The sequence below is a fragment of the Anopheles coluzzii genome, chromosome 3 (assembly GCF_943734685.1).
Source record: "Anopheles coluzzii chromosome 3, AcolN3, whole genome shotgun sequence".
Taxonomy (NCBI): domain Eukaryota; kingdom Metazoa; phylum Arthropoda; class Insecta; order Diptera; family Culicidae; genus Anopheles; species Anopheles coluzzii.
The window spans coordinates 31504903-31528720 of NC_064671.1; the positions used below are offsets into that span (position 1 = coordinate 31504903).

Consider the following 23818-nt stretch of genomic DNA (forward strand, 5'->3'; position numbering starts at 1 on the left):
ACTTGTTGTTTCGTGTGGATTTATCTATATCGTCCCGTACGGTTCCCTCTCTTGTCCTCCATTCCAATGTCCTGATGTCCACCCCCGCTCTCCCATACCGCTCCCCTCCCTCCCCCCCCCCTCCGTATCGAATTTCCGTCTTTTTTCTTTATAGTGATGTAGAATCCTCCGATCTGTCTAGTAGTGATTCTGAAGATCTGTTAGATGAAATAGTTATAGCGTCAGCCCGCATCGACGATCCATGCCATTACGATCCACTGAGCTCGCCGATACATTACTGTGACAATAATGTCCACTCGGACGATAACAGCAATAGTAACAACCACAACAACAACACAATCATTCGTATAGATTCGATCGAAGAAGCGCACGGGTCCGGCACGTCGCCGTCGTCGGGGGCGGCGGCTGCGTCGGTGGCGGGCGGTTCGGGCGGCCCGGCGGCCGGTGCGCCCGTCTGTCTCAACCCGTCCTCCGCGTACAAGAACTCCAAGTCGCGCCGCATGGAGTACAGCCGGCGCGGCATGATGCTCGGGCTCAGCAACCCCTCGCAAGACTCCGCGTTCGGTTCCATGACGGACGGCGAATCGTCCAGGGCGTCCAGCTTTAAGCTGAGCAGCTTCGCCTCGATGAACTCGCCGATCGACGAGGGCGTGGAGGATCTGCTGGCGGAGCAGATAGGGCTGCCGGCGGCCGGTACCGCCACCGGGACGGACAACCTCGCGACCACGATTGCCAACATGAAGTACATCGATTCGACTGGGTCGTCCCCCTGCCACGACTATCATCATCACCAGCAGCAGCAGCAGCATCAGTCGCAGATGCTGCCGCAAACGTCCGGCTACGGCACTGTCGTGTGTGCGGTGAGCAGCTCCCGAACGGAACCCTCGATCGCATCGCGTGACATCTCGCCAAGCCCTGGGCCTCGCTTTCTGGAGCCTCCCAAGCTCATGATCAACAATCACTCATCCACGACGACGAACTCATCGCTCTGCTACACCCTCTCCCCGTTGCGCAAGTGCGCCACGACCGAGGTGTTCTCGCAGAAGTATCGCGTCTCCTCGTTCGAGGACATGTCGTACAACTCAATCGCGCGCAAGTCAATCAAAAACACGAGCCGCAAGATCTTCCGCTCGTTCGAGGAGGAGCGGCGCATCGATTCGGCCTTCATGCCGATCGACACGACGCGGCCGCCGGCCCCACCGTCGGGCGGCAAACTTCAGCAGCAACTCTCTCTGCCGCCGATGCTGACCCCGTCGCCCAAGCACGTGCCGTCGCCGGTGTCGCCCTCGCGCAAGTACCACACCGCGCAGTCCTACCAGAACCTGCACACGATCGTACCGACGGCCCGGGAGCGCGGTTTGCAGTGGCGCAGCAACTTGATCAAATCGAACGAGTGTCTGTTCGAGACGTCGTTCAACAGTGTCTCGCCCGCCGCACAGCACCACCATCACCAGCAACACCATCAGTTCCGCTCAGTGTCCAGCTTTTCCGGCAGCCATCATCTCCGGTCGCACGGTTCGCAGGATCTCCCCACAACCGCGAGCGGCAGTGAGATGAGTTGCGACCGGTTCATCCTTACCCCGGAACCGCTCCCACCCGGCAGCCCGTCCCGTACACCCTCCGTCACGTCCACCGCAATCTCGTCCCCGTCCGCATCGCTCGCGTCCACGAGCCGGATGCGCCCGAACCGAACCGACCGGCAGCAGCTCTTCTCGCTCGCCCGGTTCAAGCACAGCACAATCCTGGACAGTGTGTCCATCGAGGACTTCTCCTCGGAAATGTCACTGCGCGGGGCGGCCTCGACCGTCTCGCGGCGCTCCAACAGCCCGGCCAGCCCCTCCAGCCGCAGTGCGGCCAGCGGTGCGTCCACCTCGTCCACCGGCGACGGGGCGACCACGCTCGAGTACGAGGCGAAACCGCTCACCTCCGACCTTACCTGCACGTCGGACGCGTCCGACACGACCAGCGAGGATGCGACCAGCGTCAGCACGACGGACACCTCCCTGCTCAAGTCACCGGTGCCGCAGCGGACGACACCGGCGGCGCCCCCGCTGTCCGGCGAGCAGCACTACATCGTGCGCCACAAGCATGCCGCGCGCGACGTACGCCAGTACCTGGACGATGGGGCGGGCGGGCCGGCCGGCGACGAGTACGGGGCCAGTGGCAGCGAGGAGAAGACGCCCCTGCTGGACGGTATGGAGCTGTCGCCGATCTCGCCGACCGAATCGGAGCAAATGTTGTGATAATATCTGGGCTCGGTCGGGTGCGCCAGCCGCTTCTCCGATGACTTTGGCGACTCTGTTCAGGCCGAGATACTGCTGTAATTCCACTGCGCTGGATGGACGGAGGAGAGATACGGAGCGAGAGGGAGACAGAATGAACTAGAAGAAGAAGAGGAAGAAGAAGAAAAACAGGTCACTTTTAATCAGTCAGCATTTAGGCGTGCTAGAGATGATGAAGATGATGATGTTACATTTTACTAACCATTTTTCCAAAAAAAAGTAAAAACTCAATCCCCTACCCCACGAGTATGAAAACTATTCCAAATTGCATGGTAGCTACTTGAGTACTACTCAGACTAATTATATGATGAGAGGATGTGCGGTGCAGCCACTCACGTCTAAACCGGGTCGGTTCGATTTTAAACACGATCCTTAGGTACTAGGTCTCCCAAAAACAGGGAAGCGGGAGAATTGGGAACATCTGCCCGCGCGTTATACGATAGAATATATGTACAGACATATTCCTGACTAGAGCCTGCCACCTGTCTTTTCTAGTGTAGCGTGTTCAGCTTCTAAACCCCGGTCAAGTATGGCCGGATTTTACATTCAACTTTACACAATCAAACAGGGAACTAGAGAACTACCGACCGTTTTTTCCCCTTCAAATCTGCACACTAAACCCAGTGTGAGCATTAGTCCAGTCCAAGTCAAGACAGTCAGTAGGTAGGCTGTATTACAACACGTTATTCCCTTTCTGCATCTCTCTCTCCAAGTAGGCTAGTGGTAACAGAGTTCCATCTTGCTCACTTTTCTCTCTCTCGCTCTCTCTCTCTCTCTCTCTCGAAAGTAAAACTCCCTTGAATTCATGGGCCACCAAAACATTCCTGTCTATCGGTGCCAAGTGCCAATTGTCCTGAACGATACGCCACGTGAGAAACTGCATCCCCCCAATCCAGGAGACAAAAAAACAGGCGCGAAATGTAAACCAAAGGAATGGAACTGCAAGAACAAACTGTCAATCAAGATGTAATCAGTATTGAAATGATAAAATATAATGATATAAACAAGGCTAAGGATGACGCTACGCGTAGTCAAGCTCCGTGCAGTATATATATTTTGGAATGCGACTTAACGTTAAAGCTAACCCATCCGACGTTACATTAGGGCCACAGTAAGTGTCAGGTGCACCGTAATGGCATGCAAAGCCAAAGCAGGCGATGAGATGCTAAGCGATAATCGGTTTATATTTCTAGCTATAGAGCTCGGGCAACAATATTAACTCCTAAATCCACAGCTGAGGGATATCGAAAGCGGGCAGCGGGATGTGATGATGGGTGGGTTTGGATATAAAAGCTATATAAAACAAACGAATAGGTAGTAGGCTATATTATACACATCCATACAATTATTTTAGACAACATCATCGATCGACGGGTTAAAACAATTTGCTTGAACGGTGTGAACGGAGTCCGAGACCGGGGTGTTATGATAAGGAGAGCGGCGAAGAAGGAAAAACGTGTAAAACTGCATCGCAATGTCACGATCTAGCCATGTAAGGACACTAGCAAAATCTTGAAAATATCAATCAAACCCCGTTCACTTGTTTTTGTACCCTTGTGTGTATGTGCTCGAGCGACAATTCCTTTAGTAGTAACGAGAACCCCGTTAGTAGTAATGAAGCCCCTTTAACGACAGTTTTAGCTCGTAACTCGTAAAGAAGAATAAAAAAGAAAACTATTCACATTGAGGCCAAACAACAACTAAAACAAAAATAAACAAACAAAAACACATCCACAAGAGAAAACGTGTTCGAAGCGTGTTACTAAGAAGAAATTCATATACTGAAACATATTTTCCTATGGTAACTGTTTGTGTTTTGACCTGTACACCACGATTATTAATCATTTATAGCATTTAAATCTTTCTTCACTGTACCTCTCCACGACTTATCTTACTTTTAGTCTTACCATTTTCCTCTATGTTGCTACTTATAAGATCTAACAATAAAGAAGCTTGTGAAAACTAGAACTATAGAAAAGGCAAAGCAAAGGAGAGACATAGAGAGAACAAGTGCATCTGTATAAAGCTCCATCCAAAAAATACAATTCATTACACTAACTCGCTGCAAAGCAAACGAGAGCATAACAACAGATTCGATGGTAACCGTTGATAGAACAATTTCACAAGAACCGTCCCTTATAATCACAATACATCCTTTTTAGGGAATAATAAATATGCTAATAAAAAGGGCAAATTTGTTTCCTTGCCATCTTGTTCGAACCAAATCACCAAACCACCCTTCTTCTTTTCTCCCCCTTTTCTTTCCCCCGTTTTCAAGCCCAAGAAGACGTTCAATGATAAAAAAAAGCGAGACAACAACTCATGTGTGTATCTGTAGGTAAATACGGTATAAAATAACACAGGAAATTAATTAACTGCTCAATTGACACCGTACTAACACATAAGTTGGTATGAATAAATAGGAACAAAAACTGATAAAAATAGTGAAAGCCCAACGCACTAAATGGTTTTAGTTTCACGGGTCCAATGCTAAACATCGATCAAAATGAAAAATCCCGAACATAAGAAAATGGAATAAGTGTAAGCAAATAGAGAGAAACAAAAGAGAGAAACAAATCTTATTTTTTATCCAATAAGAGCAAACTCGATCGTTCCATTTGATGCTTACTGACAAAAAACACAGCCCACACATGATTCAGCTTATTACAATAGGAAAACATTCAATCAACAATGCTAAAACCATACATATTGGACAAATACAAATAGAAGAAGAAGAAAAAAATTAAACAAATGGTACAGAATACAATCAATGAGAATCAGATCGTGCGTAAGATGGGAAAGATAGAGAGAGGGAGAAAGAAGAGAGGAACGAAAGAGCAAATCTATAATAGTTCAGTATATAAAACATTCGAGCTTGATCATTCTAGTAAAACAGAAAGATGATGAAATATAACGTACATAACACGACACGATCCCGATGGTGCAAACAGTGGAGCAAACCAAACCCAAACTTTACCAACAAATCTTGTAGCATGAACCAACACAACATAGAATGTAACCTTACCCTAACAACTTGCCAACCGAACAACAAAAGGAAAAACAAATAATATCTAAAACACAGGAGATATGTCACACATCTCGCAAAACCCAATAACTCGGGAGGATTCGTTCCCTTGCTCCTGGTGTCTGGGTCTGGGTGGTCGGAGGGAAAACCCGCTGTACTACCAGAACCAGAACCATCGAGTGTCAACCGAAGTACGTAAATAAAGGTAGGGACATAGGCACGTACGCTTTCCATCAGCGAGTCCATTATAACATTCTACCATTCTTTACCGTTAATGCTAAAAATCTTATGAACAGAGCCCCCCCCCTCCCTCCCAATGTCGCGACGAAATCAAAAAGCTTTAACCACGCGTCATCATTTGTGTTCCCTTCCCCCCGTCCCTCTTTCGGTAGTAGTGCTTAGACATGGAACTGATTGTTTCGTTCGTGCGTTTGTTGAGAGAACAAATCGTATTATCGTGAAGCTATCAAATGCTGTCATACTTTTTGCACACATTCGCAGCAAAACAACATAAAGAAACTTTCAGTTTAGGAAAGAAAGAGGAGGATGATAAAAAAGCTCCTCTCCTTGCCCGCCCCAACAAAAACTGCTTTCCTGTCTTGTGCTCGAATTCCACTTTTCTTCGCCAATTGCGAGGTCATATCAAAGTCCAAATTCAAAACGAATTCTAGCAATAAAATGGAACGAACTTTCAAATTCTGTTGTTTTGTTACTGGTTTTCTGTGACATCCGAATTTAAGGCGATCAGTACACGTGTACTTACACAGGTTACGATGAATTTCGAATCCAACAGGTTTCTTCTTCGCTTATCGCACGTTTTTTCCCTATTTCCCACAACACGCAGCAGTATTCAATTTTCAAATTTGAATTTTCATCTTCTTCGACCACTTCTACGAACGAACCCCCTTTCGTGATCACGATTTTCAACATCATTTTCATGTTTTATTCAATTTCTTTCTGAAAAAATATGGATAACATAAAACTTTATTATTTTTGATTAACTTTATTCATATGTATATAGTAATTCCTTTCGATAAGAAAAAAGACTATAGAAAACAAAATAACATCATGTTTCGAATAAACACTTACTCCGAATTTCACTGCCTGTTTTCTTCCTCTTGGTTTTTTCGTGCGTTAATTTTTTGTTTGTTCTTTTTTTTCTTTTTTTTCTCATACCTTTTTGTTTTCTTTTCTTCATCTACCAGCTATAGCTCGGTTTCGCATATGATACCTTCTTACACTACAATAATGCTTTCTTGTATACAGTGTACTAAATATATTAATGGGAGGAGGGGTGGATGGGGTAGGGGTTGTATATGTGTATAGAGATATTGTTGTATCCAATAAAACGTAAACCGATACCCGATCGAAGGCTCTGACTTCCATTGTAAAGCAACACATTTAGCTTCCATCCTTGCAAGCGACGCGCGGACAAGTTGCTGCCGCCATGTGTCGCTGGCTGGTGGCGTAGTAAACGCAATTCGCGCACAACACATGAGACCCGCCACAACTTCCCTTGCGCACCCACAAATTGGTTGCTGCAAATCCTTCCGCATAAGCACATAAGTATGTTTCGTTGATTGGGATTATGTTTCATTGCTGTGTGTACTTGTTGTTTCTACCGTTTTAATTTGTTTATGCGTTTCTGCTATTCAGGTTAACTTGTGTTTCACAGGGACATTGCATCTAATTTCATAAACACTGTTTTTTTTGTGTGTCTTGTGGCTAGTTTTGTGACTAATTGCCCAACCTAATTGCTTGGGGCATTAACATTGCCTGCTAAATATCGCATATCGCATCGAATCGTTCGCTTTACACTGCTGTCTTTAGACACACTTCGTCACTTGCTGCTACATTTGTGCGAATTAAAGTGATTATGGCTCATATATAGCTTGTACTCTACGTTATTAAGTCTCGCGCTGCTACCCAGCAATTCGGTAATTATTGTTTTGTTACATCATCATTGCCACCATTCTTTAACAGGAGGGCGCCATTACCATGCATTCGTTCAGATTTTGCTGGCAAATAGCCGACTTTGGGCCGACAAATGGGCAACTGTTGCCGTGGGAGCAAGGGGGACACAACGTTCGTTCATACGCGCTACCAAAAAAAAAATGAAGAACATCCAACCAGACCAACGTCCAACCGGATTACGCCATCCAAATGCATCGACCGAGGTGCGCTAACTCATTAGGGTAGGTCGAAGCAGTATGTGGGAGAGTGTTATTAGTTCGTGCCACAAGGGATGAGACCAACCAAGCGGTCTGTGTTTTCTGTACTTTGATTTGGCACATCATTTATAATTTTTGGTAATTGCAAACGGTTGATCGGAAAACAGGTTGTTTACTGAGGAAAGATGTTTGTCGGGCAAATATATATCCCTTGCTATAGCAATATAATAGGCCTCTCCTGTATGGTTTCAAAGGTTTTGTTGACAGTCTTTCCGGCGCTGTCGGAGACACTGACTCTTCTTCTACTGTTGCTCTCGGATGACCCGATACTATTTTTAAAACACTAATTATGGTGTGGTGTGTATGCTCATTTTTCTTGCTTCACTCAAGGCGCAAACACAAACGCAAACTCGCGCAACCAATGCGCATTAATCGACCATGTCGCCCGGTATGCATACCGTCGGTTGTTGTCATTTTTTCGTTGACGCCTTTCTGAACGAACCACGCAGTAGTAATGGACCTCCTTTCCCCCATCCTGTTTCTTGCCAACAAACCTGCATCAAATAACATTCATCATTCCAAATGGCGAATGGCGATTCGTTGCACTTGATAGGATTTAAAGACCTTCCATCGTACGACTCGAAGCGTGACTCATTTTGGTATTTCCGGACTAAGTTTGTTGCCCTTTAGTTGTTTGGCTTCGTTCACAAACTACCAGTATGGGAGGGCTGCTAGAGTAAATACATTGTTTTCTGCTGCTGTTGTTATGACGAACATTTGCTCTTTCTCTCTCTGTGTATAGAGGAAACCGCTGTTCGCTTATTTCTACAGACCATATTGGCTAAGGAAAAACAATTCTATTTGTACTGCTATTTACTGCGCTGGCTTGTGCTGCTGTAGCTTATTTCAACGGCCTTCGTCTGTCTGACTGCATTTAGCAAATCAGTTTTACAAATCGCAAACGCACTTTCAACATTCTGCCACAATTAACATAATTGTTCGAAAATGGCATAGCCGTTCGCACATGTTCCCTCTGTTCCACTGAAAATAAAAGGAAGATTTTGAGCGAATTTCACCCTGCTTCTATAGGCTATATCCCACATACACACAGTACAATTGACACTGATTCGAAACCAAACAAACAAAAAACCGGTAAAGGAAGCGCTACGCGATTGGAATTCTCTCACGGCGCTTTCGCGTTCGTAAAATCGGTACTGAAGCGGGATTGAGTTTTGACAAAAATTAATATAATTTTCCCTGAACTCTCTCCTCTCACTCCCTCAACGCTTGCGAAATCTGTTCCCCGTTAAACTTTCGTATTTGGACTTTTCACGTGATCGTCGTATCCGCTCACCTGAAAAGGAAAAAGTACGAAAGCAAGGGAAACATCTCCTCGACACGTCCCAACCTACTACTCCTTGAAGGGTTCCTGGTAGTGTGAAAATAAAACAACAAAACAAGACCCTACTCACTAATACAACTAAGCTTTCGTTACTACACACTATGGCTACACAAATTTGGGGGTGTTGGGTAAAGGGGAAAAAACAAACCCTACGATCAAGAACTGTAAACCGCAATCGTATCAACGAAGCGCATATACCTTCCCTAAAGCACTGCAGCATTAACAAACAAAAAACAAATAAACGAAAAATTTAAACGTAAAACCAATCTCAGCTTTGATTTCTTTGATTCCGTTTCCAGCATATGCGCGCATCATACGTACAATCAGTCTATGTAGGATGAAAGGGGCGGTTTCACCACGAGCTTTGATGCCGGGGCGAACTGCTCCCTTTCTCCCGTGTGTGAGTCTACTAGTCTAGTTCTATTATGTTCCGGTTTGCTTCTCCATGTGTAGCAAAAATCCATTTTGTTTCCCTCTCTTCAACGCCTTTTGTATGCCTTCTTTTCGTTACACCTGTCTGTGCTTCTCCTTTTCCCACCCAAAAAACGCCCTGTTGGCGAGTCCCCAAAATGTGCATAAATACTCGTATTATGTGTATATATATATCTGCGCTAACCATACTCTGTAGTTAGTGTAATGTTTCGTCCCTTCCCCTTTTCCAAGTGCTAAAATTCTACGCTTTGTTATCGGCAAAAAAAAACTTACGTGCTAGCAAAAACCACAGTAATATCATCCCTTCCCTAGACCTTACAGATCCACGAAGAAATCACAAATACAATGCACAATCAATGCAGGGCTGTCGGTGCCCACCGGTTCCACCTGCTCGGCCGTGGCGCCAACCGCCATCACGACAATGGGCGGTTGCTGCTGCTGCTGCTGCTGGTCGATGGAAGCGGCAACCATTGTGCTGCGTGTGATGTCCACCAGCGTGGTCAGAGCTGTTGAAAGCAATGCCAGCGAAGGTGGAGGTAAGGCGTCGTCCTCCTGCAGCAGAAAATTACCACCATCGTTGGTTGCGTCGTCTCGCAACACCAGCAGCTGCTTCCCATCGTGGGGCGGCGGCTGAAGCCCCGTGACCGGATCTCAGTTGCCCGCCCCAGTCGGCAGCAGACTAGCGCTGGCCGGGTTGGTCAGCACGTACACGACGGCCTCGTAGGTGGCCATCATGATCGCGGTGTTCGGGATCTGTCGTACCAGCTGCGTTCCCAGACCGCTGATAGTTGGGAATGGGGAAAAAACCAATAAAAAAACGATCATTAGTTTCGTCAGGATCGATCAGCCTTCCCTGATGCCACGCGCTGCGCGATTACACTTACCGGTAGAGGCCGGCTTTGCCTTCCTCCTTCCAGACGGTCAGCAGCGTCTGCCAGAAGTTGCGGTACTTGTTCCCCTCCTCCCGGAGCCGGGTGCGGGCGACCTCGTGCGGGTACGCTACTACCGATGCGATCGTCTTGGACGTAGCACCGGCCGCCATGAACTCCAGGAAGTCGCGCGACGTTTTTCCACCCTCGCCAGCAGCGGCGTCACCGGATGCAAGGGCCTTCGCTGCCGGGGATGACTGGCGTAGCTCAAGCTAGATTCAGGGAAGCGAAACAAGGGAGGTGGAAAAGTCGGGCGGTTAGTTCGGTTTGATGTTCCGTGGTCGCGCAACCAACTCTCTTCTGCGGCAACGCTCAAACGTTGCCGAGTAGCTTCCAGGGACGTGTATTGCGCCGCTCTTCGAAACTCTTGCAACCACTTTAAAAGAGTAGAACAACGTGTCCCATACAAGGATGGGGTTCTATCATTCTGTGAAAGGTGTGTTTCGTGTCGGTGGATGCATGTAAAGTGTACTTGGTCGTGTTGTGGACAACAGTTTCGAAGAGAGCTGGCTCCCCACGTCCCAGCTCAGAACAGATGGTAACGTTAGGCGGGTGTGTGGTGAGCAAAGGGGGCACATGTGTGTTTACAGGTATATGATATTAGTAAAGTAAATGTTAAATAAGTAACTTGTTTTTTTGTTTTTTTTCGCGTCTGAGTTTGCGCCTCGAACACGCAAACGCACGCAGTGGGGAAGGATTATAACATTCAGACTGACACACGGGCGCTATCGAGTGTGATGATGAGAGGCGGTTCTGAAATGGTACGAAACGATTACGTGCGCCCTTATATGTGGCAAAAGACGGTGGATGATGAAATTTGTTTTTGGAATTTAATGTTGCTGTTTTGGGGTGTAGACAGCCGCCAGCCACCGGCACGGGGGACACCGTCAGAGTGTGGAAGGAAATTTATGTATGTCATGCTTTGTGAATTATTCCAAACAGTTCCGCCAATTGCTTCGTAAACTAGGTTTCTAAAATCTTTTGTTGTTTTAAATTTTCTTCAACGGAATTTCCCTCCAACGATCTCAACAGTATCCCGCCGCCCCTGGACAACTGGGCGCTACCACCCATAAAGACAACGATACCTTGGCCCAGTGCGGTTGGGACACAAGTCGGGAGAGGAAGCCAGAGCACGCGCAGGAGGCGATGTTCTTCGTTGCTTTTCCTCGCATTTTCCTCTATCAATCAGTTTTTCCTTCCCATCTTTTTCTCCCTCTCACCCCCTCTCTTTCTCTCCCTCCCTCCTCTGTCTGTCTGATCGTGGGGGGAGGGGGTGGGTCGCCGCAGCTTCACGTACGAACGGAAAGCCCTCTCGACCTACAAAACCATGACGGAGTGTGTGTATAGGAGGAAATTTAAATGCGCTGAAACAATTTACCGGAGATCTCTTACGCTTGGGTTTTTCTTTTTCTTTTTGCACACCAGAACCTCTATATGCGCGTACGGAATCCGTCGCCAACTCATACTTCTTCACCATCTCTCGCTCTCTGTGAGGATCTCTGGTACGGAGTTTCGGTCACATCCGTTTTCTATCTTACACATCGCTCTCGCGCATCTTAGCATGCACACATCACCATCATCATGAAAACCACGCAAACAATGACATGAACAACACACACACACAACACGACACGACACGATGATGGACGACGAGGACGACGCCACTGGATGAGCGCGAGCGGACAATGCCAACGGACTGAAGTGGAAAGAGAAGTGGCATTTTTTTGATGCGAGATTTAAGGGGAGCCGGCGGCTCGATACGTACCAGTTTCTTCTTCAGAGCCTCGTAGATGACGAAGTGGATCACCGTCTCGGAGATGCCGACGTAGCTGGCCGTGATGCCCTTGTAGAAGCCGCGGACGCCCTGCGACTCGTAGATGCGCCGGACGCATTCGCCCACCGTCATGCGGGCATTGCTGTCCAGCTGCATGCGCGTCTTGATGAACCATATCGGGTTGGTGGCGGTGGACGAGACAAACCCGGCGCAGGATGCGCTCAGTATGTGCACCAGCGGCGAGTTGGCCGGAATGATGCTGCGCGTAAGGGAAGCAAGGAATAAAAAAAAACAACGGAGACGGGAAGGTATTAAATGACATGGATTTAAATGACTGTCCCCCTACTTCCCACAACAACGCAACCTACCCGACTGTGTTCAGCGAGTTCTTTGTCTTAGAGTAGGCGCAGAAGTAGATCGCCCGCGATGGCGCCACACCGACGATGTTCGGCCCGAGACCCTTGAACAATGCGCGCGACCCTTCGGTTTGGACGATGTGCTTCAGGCATTGCCAGATGCTGATCGATTGTACCGAAGTCGACAGGCCACATTGCGGAATGGCCAGGATCTGAAAAGGGAACGTTGGGGAAAAAGAAGAGTCTTTGTTATATTTAGATGCTCGGGAAGATAAACATACGAAACAAATAAGTAAAAAAGACACATTATAAACCAACACTTCTCTTCTAGTCCAAATATTTGCTCTCTCCAATGCTGTGGAGATAAAACATCCGCATGTCATAAACACAATGTCGCACACACCGTGTCACAGACACAACAACGTTATGCAGAGCCAAGTATTCGCTCGCATTCCTCCGCCAAGGACTATTTTCGGAATCATTGATTGGTAATTTTCCACTGCCCCAGGAATTATCTAGAACTGGACAGCCACACCAAGTGCTCTAACGCAATCTTCCTAGCGCTTCGTCGCAGCACAAAGAGTACACGAAGCGTAAGAGATTGATAGCAAAAAAAATCCGTCCGTCGATAAGAATGGAAAAGGGCTCCGTCCATCCATCGTTGGCCTGACCCGTGCGAGAGGCCTAACGGTGGCATGGCCTCCCTTTTTTTTCACTTCCAACTAGAACGATCGCTGTCCAGTTCGAACCGGACCGATCCAGAGTGTCGGCCTGGGGCACACACATCACACCATTCTGTGATAACCGGTCGGACAGGGGATCGGATCGGGGTTGCGCTCCTCATCCGGTGTGTTTGTGGTGAAAAGGTTACGTACTGGCCCGGCCGCACCACTATCATCAATTGTTGTACACACGCGTTCTGAGCCGATCGTGGCTCATAAAAACCAGACTAGTAAACAAGTTGACTCTGGTTTGGATTGCCCTCTGCGGCTCCCCGGCTCCCCGGAGGGAGTGCATTACAACAATCATGCCTGCCCGCCTGCCTGCCTGTCAATCCGTAATCCAGCAGAGATTATGCAACTCGAGTGTGTAACCGCAACGTGCACTATTAGATTCCGCTTCCAAAGTACAATCGGAAACTGGATTGGTGTGCAATCCACGGGTACACACGCGCGCAGCCTTTAGCCGGTACAACCCGGTTAGCGGAGTTCGACCATGGACCTTCTCTCTAACCGTGTCGCTTCGTTTCGGTGTCACGGCATGATCGTCGTACCAGGCAAGATCGAACCAGTTCATCTCTAATCTTCCTCGCTCAAAAACCTACCGAAGGACGACGCCGGGTCAGGATCGTGCTAGCGCATACTCGTGACTGCTGATGGCGGGCGGCACTGTGGTGCCGATCGGCTGCGGACGATGCGCTGTTGACAGTGGCGGACACGTGGCGTACGTGATGATGGTCGGTCAGTTTCCCGCCATCGGCAGCGAGCGCAGCGTGTCTAGTGGAGGCGGCCGCATGGATGAACGACGAGGACGAGCTTTGCAGGCGCGTTTTTACCACCTCCAACGGACATGTCACTACGGCGCCAGCAGTACCAGCGATACTGAAAAAGGAAAGAAGCGAAAAAAAATAAAACATTAGAAATGTTAGTTTAATTACGAGCGAGAGCGCATCTTTCGACAGTCTTAAAAGGGAAGGTTGTTTTTTTTTTAATTTCCTTATCATTTGTTAAATAGTTCGCTTGAAAGATTCAATTCCGGACGTAACTGGATTCCGTTTTTCCAAGTTATTTGTTTGCATCATGCCTTAATTATGGCTCCCGTAATGACACGCTACAAAACACACACGAGAGTTCAACTTCAACCGAAATGCGTCACATCAGACACTCCCGTCACAGAAAAAATAGAAAGAAAATCTAATCAGCCCTTAGCACCCCGCCAGTGGCGGCGAAACAGTGCTGGGGGATTGTGCGAAAGCCACACAAAAAAAAAAAACGGCGCAGTCCTTTAATTCTTTTACGTCCCACGGCAAAACTGACAGCCGGTCATCACTATCAGCATTCCTTCTGAGTGAGAGCGCAGTGTGTGAGTGCCTTTTCCTTTCTGTGCGCAATCGTCGTCACTGTCTAGGCGAAAACACCGATCAATCAATCAAATGGCTGGCTTCTTCAACAAGAGGCAGGAACAACAGCAATTGAAGCAACTTCACTCTCTATTCCGCTCGAAAGCGAACAAAAACGACGACGGAGAAGCCTGGGTCACACCACCCCTATTCTCTGTTTTTAGGCCGTGTAGTAACCCAACGATCGTCATCATAAATAGACTCATCCCACCACCATGCCGTGCCATGCCACCGAGTTCGATCGATTGATTGATACGCCTCTGCGCCAGATGATCCTCGATGCGCATCAACAACAACATCAACCGCATGCGCCACACAGCCCTTCTCCGCATGACTCGCGCTAAAACCAGTTCGGGCGCAGTTTGCGTACCGGTTTAAGCTGCCCTTTTTTGCAACCCACACACACACATATGATCGAGTTGCCTGATCAAGCATGATCAATGACAGAATCGACTAGAACCATGATGATCAAGAACCGAACCGAAAGCCCGCAAAGCACACAGAGACACGGTACGCGATTCTAATTCCGGACCGCGGTTCGCGAACCGATCAGGCCGCGCTAAAAATAACGTGCAAAAGCTTCAGGCACAGGCGCATGATTATCGCCCACCAAATGCCCATTTAAAAGATGACATTTTTGCTCTTTCGGCGTTTTATTGCTCTCCTGATTTTTACATAAGCGAGCGCGCGCCCGGGCGAGACAGCAGAGAGAGAGGAGTTGTTCTGTGCCGCTTATCTGTGTGTTGTTTGAAAGTACACACACACAGGCCTGTACTTTCCAACGGCTAGAATTGCGAGATGAAGTCCTTTCTTTCTTTCGTAACACTCACACGCTGCCCCTGCTGCGCTTCTTTAATCTCTACTTCCTACGCGACCGACGCAGGTGGCTTACGTGACACCAAGCCGAGTTCCAAAAGGCCACCCCGGCAACGTCCCCCACCGTGCTAAATGTGCAGTATGTCATTGCAGCAAAAAAAGGTCATTACACACCCGCTCCTACCTTCCCCCATCCACTTCCGCTTCCCCTACTTTACCACCTACCTGGCGGCAGAGGGGAGAGATTTTCAAATACAAATAACAACGGCCTCTCGAGCACAACAACGATAAGGGTGGGACGACCTCGCAAATTATCATGACAACTGCCCCCCACACGACTGAAGCCCGAGAGATTGGAGATGCTTTTTTATGTGCCCTCTTCTTTTTCTTCTTTTATCACCACCCCCCGTTGAACCATCATTCATCAAATTTTGTGGCAAGTAATGGTTTGTTTTTGTTTTCTTCGTTTTGCTGCATATTTTGGCTCTTTTTTCAGGTGCTAGTAGGCGATGGTGGTAGTGGTGGGTGTGGTTGCATTTCGGTACGAGCGTTTGCAATTTACAAACCTTGCGGCCAAATGGCAATCAAAGCAGTCGAAGTAGCGCAGCGCTGGCGTACACAACAATAATAAAAAAGTGCACGATGTTGTTTGCGCGTCCACCATGAGAATATCACAACAGGAAGCAGTACGGGCGCCGCCATTACTATAGAGCTCAACTCGGCCTCAGAGGGTTGTGGGAAGGACGACGGAGGCTTACTACACACTACTACAACAACCGAAACAAAACAAACATTGCACCATTCCACCAACGGGGGGGTAGGATGCTCAAACCCGTTGAAAGGAATAAGAAGAAGGAATTCCCCTGTGCGAGATTAGTTCAAAAAACATAAATCTACACAATTCGCGCCTCTCGAAATAACCCAATTAATAGGGGGTATGTGATAAAAACCCGACATGCAACATGTGAGCGAAGCGTGATCGACACACACGAATGGACACTAAGAAGCACGTTCTTCTATGAAAGCAGTGGGGTGGCCGCGGGGTCCCCACCAAGAGTCTGCCACCTTTTGCACACCGGCTGTAGCGGATTTGTTTAGCATTTTTAGCATGTCTTCGCTGTTCGGTGATGTGTCAAATCCAACACTCGCTATATATAACGACTTTTTTTTATAAATATATTTTTACTTCTCTTGCTCATCCAATCTCCCACCCCCAAGCAGATCGGTGTGCAAGCTCGGCAAAGGGAGGTGCATGTGTCTGTGAGACTATGTGCATCCGGCGAAACCGTGTCCACTCTGTACAGCGCAGCAAAACAAGTGCCAAAAGAGTAGGAGCAAACGATCAAAAGCGACAGTGTCCTGCCCTTTTCCTCTCTCATCCAATCCAAACGTTCCGATTCAAACGAGCTGATCGGTTGGTTTGTTGCGTCCGTCGTCCTTGTGCGTGTTTCTTATTTTAGTTTTCTCTTTTAGTTGCAGAACACAGAACAGAAGGCGCGACACGGACGGACGGACGGACACACACGTCGGCGGCAGTTTTGCCATCGACTTTTGAACAGAGCGCGAGAAAGTGTTGTTTCTTGAGATGGTGTGAAAGAAAGGAATTCACAACACAGCCATTGCTCCTTCCCGGCTTATCTTCCTTCCTCGTTATTACTCACTGTCTGGTGCAGTGAGCTTGATTTTATGTGAATCATCTCTGTATTGATATTAAAAAAAAAACCTTTTTCCCTCTCATATCCATTTCTGTGCTCCAAGAGATCCTTATCCCTTTATCATCGAGCCTCTATCATCTCGTCACATACGTATTTGCATTAGTGGGCACAAAGGTTGTGCACAAATGGTAACACACATACGAAGCCATTTATTTCCCACAAGCGCGTACGAATTGTTTCATGGCAGCAGCACAAAAAAAAGTAATAACTACCCTTAATCAGAGCCAACACCACTTTGTCTTATCACAAAATGGGAAAATAAGAGCAGCGAGGAAAGATACCACCCTGCTAAAACACTGGGGCTGACTGGACAGGCCACACAGGCGCTCCAATTGCAATATCTTATCTTATCGTGGCAATAAAATGTTAAATAAATGAAAGATGTTAAGCAATGGAACAGAGTAAAACCAGTGTACCTATCACACAGTACCACACGATGAGGCTGATAACAGCACAACAAATGTACACCACAGGCACACACATTCACACTCACAGGCAGGGAAGTGCGCACAAGAAAATTGTAGAAAATCGTCTGTTTTGCTTGCGTCAAGAAACTATTAAAAATAGTTCTTTTTTTCTAGTCATATCAAGGACGGGGATATAGATATAGGACAAGAGACTCATCAAAACATATAAAGCAGTAGCGGTAGGAGAGGAAAAAACACAAACTATCGATCAAATATAAGAGCAACGTCAACTACTAGTTGGAAAGTTCGTGAAGGTTCTCGTGCCAAGGTCGTGAGGGTCTGCTGCTGTTACGGTTTAGAATTATTCATGAGGATCAGCAACAAATTGGACACTGTCACGGAATGTGAGCAATGATTTAAATAGTATCTAAAGAAAGACTTTTACATGAGACATGTTTGATCAATAGATGGACATTTGCAGATAGCGGGGGGATCCACTGTCATCAGCTCACCTTCCATGCTCTTTGGACCCTCTATCTCTCTCTCGGTCCTGGTTCCTCATCTTATCTCCCCTCAAGATTGTCTACTTTTGGGAATGGGACACGACATATACCGTATGTCCATAACACACTTTATTTATTCACTGATTAGCGTTCAATGTGTCGTACTGTTATTTCCATCCCAAAATTGATGCCCAAAACCAGGTGCCTATCAATCTACAACCTGCGAGTCTCCCAAACGTGCTAATGATATTAACCAGTTTCGTGAGCCTCAAATTCCAGATTGAACTTAACGTTCGTTCCGCGATTTTACGCGCCCGCCAATGAGCGATGCAAACAGAAATACATTCTAAGTCGTAACAAAAGGTTTCAGAGTATTACATTTCCCTATCGCACTGTGTGGTTAGTGCTGGAGATGTTACATTGACACGTACCTCAGCTCCTCCGCACACGTAATGTTGTACTAATAAAGCTCAAAGATAATTGTCGTTGACCTGCCACACTCTAACACTGCAAACAAGATGCACAAACCAGGCGCGAATGGCGCAGTAGTTGCGAGGCTTCCCTCTTTCTCTCTCTCTCTCTCGTCTTTCCCTGGAGGAGGCTGATTTTTTCCCCGACTTCCGGCAAGAGAGGCTGGCGCCCTCGTGCTGTGCACACATCACACACACGCGTTCCGTCTGTACAGTCTGTCAATTTGCATACGATCGATTATGAGCTTAATCAATATCAGGCGCGTCAGACATCTTTGTTTTTTTCGTCTTCATCTTCTTCTGCTGCTAGCTAGTGGCAGGATGTCGCGTGGAAATGTTTCTACAGCTTTAAATCCCGAGGAGCAAGGCACAGGCTGCTCTGTTGTTAGCACGTGCTAATTGTAAGGTATCGTATCGTACAGCCTACTGCGACCGCTTCACCCTTGGAAGGGTGCGATGTACAAATAGGAGAAATCCATCACCTCTCAGCAGGCACAGCAAAAGGGTATTGCCTCATCCATCCCCGTTGGCTTTGCGCTAAGTAACTGGAGGGCTTAACGGTGGCGCGTACAAGTAAAAAGTGACACTTCACTTCACCACTGCTATCTATTGAAAATCCCCCCTATATAGATCGTGCATGCATCGTGGAGTTCCGGTTAATACTGGAAATTTCTCTGCCCTCGGTGAGATTGAAAGAAAACATTGGAAGAAGCAGAACGATTTCCGTTCCTTGTCAGTTCTTATCAATCCCTTCAAGGGGTCACGCCTGACCCCTGTGTGTGTACTGGTTCGAATCGGGCTGGTGGCGGCAGTACGATTCTTCCTTCCAATCCGCCTTCTTCTTGCTGGTGATGACCGGTTGCTCCCCACCACCGTGCTTTCGTCAAAAGGAGGCTGGAACTTGTGGCCCTGTGGCGGCGCGCTGGGCTCGGCCTCCACAGTGCTGCCCAAATTTCGACGAATCAGAATGAGGTTTGGCCTTTTTTGCCGGCGGTGCGGTTCCAACCAATCGTGGAAGAAGCTGTAATCTGCATCTTCCGACAGACAGAGCGCGCAGGGAAAAGGCAACTTTTGTGGTAAACAATTATTTTCCAACCTTAATCTCCGCTCCGGACACACACGCGTTCCATAATGTACGCGGCATGTATATTCCGTGGAGTGTGTATTTTTGGTACACACATCGATTTCACCGGAACGGACGTCATTCGGACGGCAGCAGCAGCAGCACCACCGATCAGACCATGGGCCGCGGAAAGGTCGGGACCTATTTGCTATTTATTACTTCTGAAGAGTCATTTACTTTGTTTGTCCAGTCCACTGCCTGTATAGAATGCCCTGTGCTGTGTCTGTGCGTTTGTGTTCGCTTTATCAAGTTATGTTCTATCGCAGGCCCATCCTCTGGTCGGCAAAGACAACGCAATTATCAGTATTTTGGACATAAAAATAAAACCTATGTACCAAACAGCCGACCAGAGACGGTGATAGTGCCTTTTCCCCCCTCTGGCTCTTTTTTGCTCCGCTCTCTGGGGTTTCTGGCCACCAGAAAGCAGCAAACGGGAAAACGTGATTTGTTGAACCGGTTTGCAGTGGTTCGGGAGATTGTGGCCGCCGCCGCCGGTTTCGACATTTGAGCGATTTGATGCGATGTCGGCAAGCAACCACACTAGACACACACACCTTCAGGACCGCCTTTGTGACTGCATTTCGAGGCACATCGCACCACCAACCAAGTGCCGTCCATTTCCGTATGCAACGCTCTGCCGTGCGCTTTGTGCAAGGTGATCAAGCGAGAAGAGAGAGATGGAGATGGAGATATCGCGACAACGAAAACACACTTGAACCAATTAAAAGCAATGAAAACGGATCAAAACAACAACCGCCGAATTCCTCTCTCGAGGTGCGTGTTCGTTTGTTTTTCACAAAAGAAGCAGAAAACTCGGCAGAAAAAAAGAAGATCGAATGAACTTTGCTCGCCCAGGGCCCCCGTGGAGGCCCTTCACGTTTGTGGTGGGGAGGAGGAGGAGGCAGTTCTATTTTTAGCTCCCCGTTCGCATATCCAATCGTGGTGCTGGTAGTAGTAGTAGTGGTAGCAATACGCGAGAGGGTGCGTTCACGCATACCGCCCTGCCCTACGCGGACACGATCGCCGTTGATCGTGAGGGGTTGTACAAAAACATGGCGCCGTGGCCGTTGCAACCACGTTCTCGTCTCCCGTGTCACACACACACACATACACCAGCACGCTATCTCACTCATTCGTGAGGTAATTTCATAATTCTGAATTTGCTGCTGTGTGTGGTTGGTTTTGCAAACCGAGCGCGTAAGAATACTAATCAACGTGTCACGAGAGCACACGGTGGCGGCGGCGTTGGCACGAGACCGCTGCCTTCGCACGCCGAGGACAACGTAATGGCGAGGGCGGCACAGCCGTCTTTCCTTCCTGAGCAATAAAATATAAGCAGCCAACCCCCATAGACTGGAGGATGTGTTCATTGCGCTTGAAGTCGAATAGAAATCACACTGCGTGGCCGCCGTGGGGTAAACAACTCGCGCAATGAACAGTTAATTAAGAGCCCCTCCCCCCTCCCCCTCAATGTGATAAGATATCGCACACAATGAGCTCTGCGATATTCATGGGGGGACATTTCGATTGAAATCAGTCAAATGGGAGAGCTTTTGCGATGATTTTGCACAAAAGAGTGCGCTTCAACAACTCCCCTATTTAGTCACATCTTCAAAAAAAGCCGTTGTTGCATTTGAAATCCTTCCAAATGCTATTTAAAGCTGCTCGCGCGTTTTCAGGAGCTGACATAATTGCAGCACACCCGGCCACCAAATAACTCGTGACCTAATGACCAGGATTTCCAAAAACGGCCGATACCGGCGGTAAACAACCTTCCATTACATCACCAACAACATGTATCTAATAACCTTCGGCGTATCAAATAGCGCATTTAGCTTCTACCGTACTCCTCCTCGCCTGCCTCCTCGAACCCTTCACGCGGATTTTTTGGATTGCATCGACCGAAAAGACCGCGTCGTAGTAGTGTAAGTGTTAGGTCGATATGTTTGGCAGAAGCGGAGCATTAGAAGCGTTTGCCGAATGCATGCTGCTCGCAGCAAGTTCGATGCAGTTTTCTGGAGTTATACAACAATAGCCACCAAACTCCGGCCGGTGTATCAAGTTCAAGGTCAATGGATAAAATTGCGTCTCAAATAATCGCAATTGCTCTGTTGTGATCTTTCCCTCTCGCTCTATCTCTCTCTCTCTCTCTCTCTCTCTCTCCATAAGGGTAGCAGTGTGCATGCATCTCTCTCGCTCCTGTGCTCCATGATACAACGCCGCAACGGAGATGGCGTATTAGAAGCAGCAGCGTCGTCACTCCGAATGTGCTGCAGCAGCAGCGCCACGACGCTTGCCGGTGTGCGGTTAAATCAAGATACCCACGATACACCACTCATTCCAGCCAACGGAGCTGCCATCATTAAAAAATGCATCAGCTATACCGGTTTGTTTTTTTTTTTTTGAAGCTAAAAATAACCACAATGTGAAACAATATGCATGAGTGGTAAATGGCGCTTGTAAAGGGCCGAGTGGGGTAAACAAGATACGGTGCAAAAAATAGACCTTCTTCCCCCCTGGAACTCCCGGCACAAGCCCTTCTGCCCGACGGTGGTTGCGCATTATTGCGTCGCAATTTATATCCGAAACCGGGCGCTTCTCCCACCACCGCTTTTTTTCTGGAGCCCAAAATCAAACCCGTTCCGAAAGGGCCGTTCGGGCTGCCGAACCATTGGACTGACTGTGTGTCGGTGCGTACGTGTCGTTTGTATCGTACGCACCACCAACCCGTATATACACGCTTCCAAAACAAAGTAGGCGAAGAGATCAGCACCGCGCCCCTCCATTTACCATACCAACCCAAAAGAGGCAAGGATGGGGAGGATGCGGGGTTTGGGGGCAAAGTAGTCCTCACGCATACCAGTGTATGCGGACCAAAGCAAGCGTTGGTGTGTTGCCCGTAGGCACACGCAGCAGGGGGAATGCACTTTCCCCATTTGCATAGTTGCACAGCTAATTGCATCTTGGCACTATTGCGGGATAGATGGATACACTTTTCGCGTGTGTGTGTGCATGTAGGGGATTTTTTTGTTTCTTTCTAATCTGTAATGCAAATCAAACACGTTTGAAAACGCAAGCAAAAGCCCATCGAGTGGTGTACTTACCCTCCGGCGAATAAGTGAATGAAGGATTCCCGGTCACGCTGTGACATAATTTATCGGCAATGACGGCTGTAGCGAAGATTGGTGTGCCTTCCTGGGGGGGCTGCCTCTTATCGTTTTCGTGCAAACAGGGGGAAAAAGTGCTACAATGCTGTGTGCACACACAAAGTATCTGGCCCTTTTTTGTAATGTTTTTTCCGTTTCTCTTACCCACACACACACACAAACACCGTGTCACACACCGTTTCTATGGAGTTCGCACACGCACACGAGCGTACCACTTCTCTCCTGCTCTCCGTGCTCTCGCCGTGAGCAAAATGGGAAGAAAAAAAACTTACGATTCGCTCTTCTTCTCTGCCGACCTTCTTACTCTCGTGACGAAACGATTCCGATCATTTGTGTTTGCGCTTTCACTAGCCGATTACACGCCTGATAAGGATGATCCCAATTGCAAAGGCCTCACACGCCGTTCTTTCTACGTTGCCACGGCCTGTCCGCAGCAGGCGAAAAACGCACGCCGCGCGCGATATACGCGAAGTGATGTAACGTGCGCCTTGTACTCAGAGAACGCGTGCTTTTCGTGGGGAGGGAGGAAGGAAAGGTTGCCCTACCGGGTGTACGGGTTAGAACCGAACGAGTATTATTAATTTGTCCCGCGGTCGATGCCGGTCGGTCAATTTCGGGGAAATAATTGGCGACAACAATAATACAATCCCCTCCCTTCTGTTTCACTTCTTTTCCTTTACACGATATACGAACACACACACTAACGAATCGCAATCTACACCACACGCACGTACGCACACTCACACACAGAGCGAAGGAAAGATAAAACTATTCTGTGGCACTGCTTGGACAGAGTTAATTGTACGATAATCACTTCACCGGGGAATGGTTTCACAACAAAGAACAATTTTGAAAATCGCTTTTCACGCTTTTATATAAGTTCCAATTGTTTGAGTTTATTTTTGCTTCAATTCTTGATCGATTGCACCAACGGTAGTAACTTGCTTTGCACATCCGCACTCATTGACGTTTGGAGAGAGAATGCCTTCGCTGTCAGTTTCAACTCGGGGATTTAACCGCAGTCGCAGTCGCCGATTGTGTAGCGACAAACGGGGCCGAATGGTCCGCTTTGCTCGCAGCAGATTGAACCAGTGCTATATGACAGATGAGACATGCTGCACTGCCTC

At 47.9% G+C, this 23818-nt stretch overlaps 2 protein-coding genes across 4 annotated transcripts in view; one reads left to right on the forward strand and one right to left on the reverse strand.

Moving 5' to 3' along the window:
- Positions 1–6610, forward strand: part of LOC120959204 (uncharacterized) — a 41902-nt gene extending 35292 nt beyond the window's left edge. For all 3 annotated transcript variants that reach the window (XM_040382446.2, XM_040382443.2, XM_040382444.2), the window contains one exon: positions 155–6610. In XM_040382446.2, the coding sequence (XP_040238380.2) occupies positions 155–2243 (2089 nt within the window). In that variant the 3' untranslated portion in view covers positions 2244–6610. The remainder of the gene's footprint in view (positions 1–154) is intronic.
- Positions 6291–23688, reverse strand: LOC120959214 (mitochondrial carrier protein Rim2). The gene is made up of 6 exons (XM_040382465.2): positions 22629–23688; positions 13696–13972; positions 12384–12583; positions 12007–12274; positions 10197–10453; positions 6291–10093 (listed from the first exon to the last, which is right to left on the reverse strand). Exons 1-6 carry the CDS (start codon positions 22673–22675, stop codon positions 9964–9966), a joined length of 1179 nt encoding a protein of 392 aa, XP_040238399.2. The 5' UTR covers positions 22676–23688; the 3' UTR covers positions 6291–9963.
- Positions 23689–23818: the final 130 nt, after the last annotated feature.